The sequence below is a fragment of the Telopea speciosissima genome, chromosome 6 (assembly GCF_018873765.1).
Source record: "Telopea speciosissima isolate NSW1024214 ecotype Mountain lineage chromosome 6, Tspe_v1, whole genome shotgun sequence".
Taxonomy (NCBI): domain Eukaryota; kingdom Viridiplantae; phylum Streptophyta; class Magnoliopsida; order Proteales; family Proteaceae; genus Telopea; species Telopea speciosissima.
The window spans coordinates 36,846,734-36,853,038 of record NC_057921.1 but is presented as its reverse complement, the minus strand read 5'-3'; the positions used below and the strand labels follow the sequence as shown (position 1 = coordinate 36,853,038).

Here is a 6,305-nt window from a genome sequence, read left to right as displayed (position 1 = left end):
AATAAAATAAAAAACATCATTGTTAGAAGTGTATTGGCTCACGTATAGCAGATTTTTGGTAATATGAGGAACATGTAAAATATCCAATAACTGAAGAGCTCGAGTAGAGGAAGAAAAATTAGAGATGCCAACATGATGGATAGGCAAACTTATGCCATTGTCGACACAATTTGATCAGTATTAGTGTAGGGAGAACTTAGACAGAGATTAGACATGTTGGTAGTGAGGTGATGAGTAACTATGGACTCGGGGTTCGACACGAAATCGAACGAAGCCTGAGTCTTTCAAGAAGGCAGACGAAAATTGACGATCTGAGGGAGGAGCGGTTAGAGCGCCATTAGTGTACCTATAGTAACGGGTTATACAACAAATCTGACATGGGGAAGAAGGTGTTGGAAGAAACGGAGGAGAGGAAGCCGGCTAAGAGTAATGGCCACGTTCATGTCCACGCCCGTGACCATGACGACCATTATAATGACGGCTAGGCTGGTGAGAAGAGTAGCCACCATTAGGGGAGCACCGGGGAGGTAAGTTGGACGAAGGATTCAAACTTTTGGTGGAGACATTGGTGTTAGGTGCTGGTAGATAAAGAGAAGTAGATTGCTGTTCTTTGAGGATGGCTTGATTGAGAAGCAATCTAGTTAAGTCGTCAAGATTGAGCGGCTCCAGTCGAATAGAGATGGTAGTGTTTGTTGACGTACCCAATCTTAAGCCCTAACCTATAGATACCCAGGCTGCAGAGAACCCTGAGAACGGCGTCAGATTCGGGAGTAGGATGGGCAGTAGCGGCAAGGATATGGACGATGTCCTTAACCTTTTGAAGATAGTCTGATTGGGAAGAGCATCCTTCTTAATCTAAAGAAGCTGTACTTAAGTTGCATCACACAGAGCTTGGGAAGTGGATGCATAGACATGCTCAAGGGACATCCAGACGGAGTGAGAAGTCTTTGTTATCCTTGAGACTTTAAAGAGGGACATTCGTGATACTTCTGTTCTTGTACCTCAAAGTCAAAACTATTGAAAGACTTTGTTGTCTCAAAATATATTGGCATCATATTTTAGATTCGTACTTCCTTAAAAATCCTGGAGCTAAAATGGTCAAACCTGACTTAGGTTTAAATATTGTGTGTTGTTCTTTAGGTAATTCAGGTAATACAAGCACATGAGCAATTATAACGAATGAATTTGACATTTCTTTGGACTATTTATGTATTTTTATGGGTGTCAAATCAAACTTCTTTGCTGAATTTGATGCTTTCTTTAGTGGTTTGAACTTGGCTAGAGAAAAAGGAGTTTCTCATTTATGGAGAGAAAGTGACTCCTATGCAGTTGTTGTTCTTTGTGTAAAACATCCGCATATCCCATGGACTTTCAAACAAATATGACATACTTTCAATCACTTCCTCTCTTCTATTAATTAGAAAATTACACAATGTTTTAGGGAGGTAAACATTGTTGCTCAGTTGCTCGCTAAGAAGAATGCACTGTCTCAAGTGTCCCATCCTTGGTCCTCTCATCCTCTATTTGCTCGTGATGAGATTATTTGGGATATTTAGGACAAATCCAAATCCGTTTCATATTTGACTGAAATATTTCTCTTTGATGGATTGAGTTTTCTGCTGATGGCCATGCCGAAGGTGGAGCATTAAGAACTTTGTTCTTTTTTTGCTGTATGGATATGAATCTTTTATCATTGTCATATGTTGGAGGTTTTCTAAACAGTGTGCGTGTCATCTTCCGTGCCTTTTATGTTCTCTTAGAAAGTTTCCCCATAATCATATTTATTACTAGCAAAAATTGTCTTGGTGGGTCTAAGAATTAATAATTTAATACCCATTCTAATACATTTTTTTGTGCTGTAGAAAAGCAATTTGAACATTCTGATAATTAGCCACATATTTTTTGGGTTCATCTCAATGATCCATCATATTTGTTTTTTTTTTCAATTCCCTTGATTTTTTGACCATCCATGCTATTCAAGTAGTTCCTAAATATTTGGATTTTCTTAATAATAGGGTGCATTTGTAACTAAGAATGTTATAGGCAGAATTTGTAACCATACAATTTCGCCCCTACAAGCTGACGTGTCACTTGCTTAAAGGGATTAAGGAGGTAAGTTAATTACCTTCTTCTCTATCCCTCCTCAAATCACACATGCAGCGTCCAACTTTGGCTCCAACATCCCCTCTCTCTCTAATCCAGTTCGACCACTCCCCTGCAACTTTTGGCCCTTCTTCCTATTCCATGTCCCTGCAAATATGCCCTTTCAGAATCTTTGGTGTCCGAGATTAAAATTACAACAAATTCCAAATCCACGATTAAATTACAACATAATTCCATTGGGTTGGGGGAGTTGCTATTAGAATTGCAGATATGATTCGACGGAAATGAATTGGAATCATTGCAACTGATGAGATAAATCATTCAAATTTCATAACGAAACTTAGGGTTTTGATAGTTATCTGAAACTTCATAAGAGCAAAGCCTCCACGTGATCTTAACCTATTGCAATGAGTCTCACAAACATGTAAAAGTTTGTGTTCCCTTGAATGCAAGCTCCTCCACAATCAATTGGATTTTTGCCAAAACCCTAATCACAGACTGGTGGAGAAGAAGATTAGAAAAAATGAAAAACCTCACCAATATTTTGAGAGCTTGTTCAAGGGTTTTCCACAACATATCTTTATATAGTGCAAAACCCTAGTATTAAGTGATGTGTTAATACCAAATTATCCTTGGGTTTTTCTAGTAGGAATCGGAATTCGATTCCTAATCGAATTCCTTTTCCAACAATCTCCTCCCTCCTAATTTGAAACTTTATCTCGTATGAGGATCCATCACGAAAAGAATAACGTTGTAAATTTAAACCATTTAACGAGAGAGAGAGAGAGAGAGAGAGAGAGAGAGAGGTGGGAGTTGGGAAGGTTTTGCATAAGAGGGTTAGGTTGTGGAATGGGGAGTTACAAGGGCAGGGAAGGGGGAGACAGAGATGGGACGAGAGGGAGAGTGAAATTACAAAAAATAGTATTACCTAAAAGAGAAAGAGGACCCCTGGGGTTTAGCTCGGCGGGTAAAGGACGCAGTGCAATGTCATGAGGTCCCCAGATCAAGCCTCCGCGATCTCCTATTACACGAGTCTATGGGAGGTGGGTTCATGTAACCAAGGTTTACCCCTGGCCTGAACCCTAAAATCAAATAGGTTACGGGGTTCCACGTTACAAAAAAATAAAATAAAAGAGAGACGAAAATAAAGTTAAGGGTAAAAAAGAAAAAGAAATTGGAAAAAATTGATTACAACAATGAGTTGTAACTACCTATTATCACATAATAATGTGTGAAGATTATAATTATAAAAAATTTAACACATGATTTTGATGATGTTCTAGAAAACACTCACTTTTATCTCGTTTCTTTCTTATGGAGAATGTGTGTTTGAAGCATTAAAAGAAGAGTGAAGTTAGGTTCCTCATTACAACTTCTTGTCAACCGTATTTTGGACACTTTTTAAAAGCTGCCACCGACAAAATTTCTTTATCGAAGCTTCTCCACTCCTGGAAGACACACAAGAAATGACTTATTATTGTTTTCCAAGAAAGTTCTTGCAAGTTACTTGATTTCATAGCTTGTAAATTTCTTGATTTCTTCTTGGTCCCTTCCCTGAAAGAAATTTCAACCTTGTTTTCTTCTTTGCCAAAACAGACCCCCAACAAAGAAATTGGCTCATCTTTTCCAAGAATGCTCTTGTAAATGACATGATTTCTTTTTACTTTGAGAAAGCCAAAAAAAAAGAAGAAGAGAGAATCATCTTTTTCAAGAAAGTTCTTGAAAATGGCTAAGATCCCTTCTTGTTCCAAAAGTTCATTTTCAAGGAAAAATGCCTCAATTATTCAGATTCACAGAAGCTTCTGTAAATGACAAAATTCATTCCTACCTAAAGCAGAAAAGAAAGAGACTCCATAGCCATTTGAAGTTTAACCGCGTGAAGTGATGCAGTGTGGATACACACCTCTGAGTCAAACTCTTTTCTCATCAAATGGAGCTCTTTGCAGTTCATTTGATTTCTGGTGAGCCCATTTTTAAGAGATTTTAATACACCAAAATGAATGAAATAGCTTCTATATATAATTAGTGATCATGAGGGGAAACTGAATCTCCTTGATAGGAAATGGCTCAGAATCAGATTGATGAGGTTTATTACTCCCTGATGTAAGCAGCTCAGAATAGAACAATAGAAAGGTTATATGAACTGCTTAGGAAAGACCCCTTTGTACTTGACAAAGCTGATCAGCAGTTCAGAGAGAATCCATTACATGTCGCCGCGTCGCATAACAATGCACTCTTTGCAGCTGAAATTGCAAACCTGAAGCCTTCATTAGCTAAAAGGCTAAACCAAGATGGATGGAGTCCTCTACACATAGCTGCTGAAAATGGACACATAGAAACTGTGAAGAAGCTCTTGAAAGTAGACAAGGAACTCTGCTTCATCAAAGGAAGGGAGATGATGGTGCCTCTTCACTGTGCAGCAAAATCTGGAGATCATAGGAGTGAAGAGGTTATACAGGAATTACTCTCTGCTTGCCCCAAGTGTATCACAGCATTAACTACCCAAAATGAGACAGCTCTTCACACTGCTGTAAAGAGTGGTAGTTCCAAAAACTTTGAAGCACTTGTGAAATGGATCAAAAAACAATGGGGCTACAACATTCTAAGCTGGAAAGACCAAGAAGGCAACACCATCTTGCACCTTGCAACATCAGAAAGAAAACCTGAGGCAAGACAGCTTCTTCTTTCAGTTACAGAGATTTCAATTCTGATACAAATTATATTAAATTATGCAATATTTTTTATTTTATCTTCCAGTGATCATATCTACTTGACCCCTGCTTTAGATTCTTTTCTTTTTCTTTTAGTACAGTGAATTATCAATGAAATCTAAATCAATTTATTTTCTCTGAAGATTGTAGAGCTGCTGCTTTGTAAGTATGGCTACTTTGTTAGAAAGGCTGCAAAGATAAACACAACAAACAACAGCGGAAAGACAGCCTTGGATGTCTTAACCGAGACTCAAACTGGATCATTCTGTAATGGAACCAGAGCTAATGAATCTCAAACACAACCACTTCAGGAGATCATCACTGATAAGGTTCAGGGAGATGAAGATGAAAGAGAAGTGCAGAACAAAATACGAAAGATCCTTCGAAGCGCAGGTGGAAAGAGTGCTGAAGATAATTGTTGCACATTTTGGCAGAAGAAAGATTCTAAAAAGAAAAGGGCTTTAGATTCTGGAATCAAATGGTTGCTCAAGATCCCAAATTTCCTAAGTTTCAAGGTAGATAACGACACTCCAAGCGACACTCGCAATGCTCTGTTAGTGATTTTAATTCTGATTGTGACGGTAACGTATACAACCGGAATCAACCCTCCAGGAGGCCTTTGGCAAGATGATTACAAACCCAACAATGATGGAAGCAATAGCCCCCAGAAACCACACACTGCAGGAACATCAATTTGGTTTGATTATAACCCAGACTCTTTTGTAGTTCTAATGCTTTGTAACTATGCAGGGTTTCTTGTTTCTGTTGTCCTGGTTTTCAATCTCACAGAGGGATATTCTTTAAGAGGTCCGATTTTAATAGCTATGCTCTTTATGTTGATTACCTATGGATTGTCGATTCGACTTCTGTTTCTGGGTAAGGGTGCTCTGGCAGTGTTGATCAATGGAATGATATTGACTATTCCATTACCTTTGGCATTAGTCCTTTTGGTTGCTACTGCAAATTGGATATGAGAGATTAAGGTGTAGCCTTAATAATTTCTTGCCTCTTTATAACAGTTCTGATTGAGAACATATACCTGTTGTTCATTTGATTTTTTTTGGTGTTTGTTTTTTGGGGGTGGGATGGCTTTGTATAAACAGAACTTCTACTTATTCATTTGATTCTTTTTTTTTTTTTTTGGGTTTGTTTGAAATATTCATTTGATTCATTGTCTCTGTAGGATTGTAATGAAATTCTGAACTCTCTCTCTCTCTCTCTCTCTCTCTCTTTTTATAGTGTGATACAAAAAGTAAAGAAGTAGCCTTGATAATTTCTTGCCTTTGTTTAAGAATTTTGGTTGAGAATTTGAGATACATATACGTTACATTCATTGTTTGTTTATGACTTAAATAAAATTAAGATTGAGTTTTCCTTCACCCAATGGAAAAAGACAATCTCTTCAGTCAGATACGAGTCGAAGCATAGCATCAAACACCATGGATGAACAGATTCTCTCTTCACCCTAATGACGAAAAACTTTTGCCATGA

At 37.9% G+C, this 6,305-nt stretch overlaps 1 protein-coding gene across 1 annotated transcript; it reads left to right on the top strand.

Annotated features, from left to right (window-relative positions):
- Positions 1–4,202: 4,202 nt before the first annotated feature.
- On the top strand, positions 4,203–5,868 carry LOC122664175 (ankyrin repeat-containing protein BDA1-like). Its single transcript, XM_043859889.1, has 2 exons — positions 4,203–4,771; positions 4,958–5,868. The coding sequence occupies exons 1-2, from the start codon at positions 4,499–4,501 to the stop codon at positions 5,786–5,788; spliced, it is 1,104 nt and encodes a 367-aa protein (XP_043715824.1). The 5' UTR covers positions 4,203–4,498; the 3' UTR covers positions 5,789–5,868.
- The last annotated feature ends 437 nt before the right edge of the window (positions 5,869–6,305 follow it).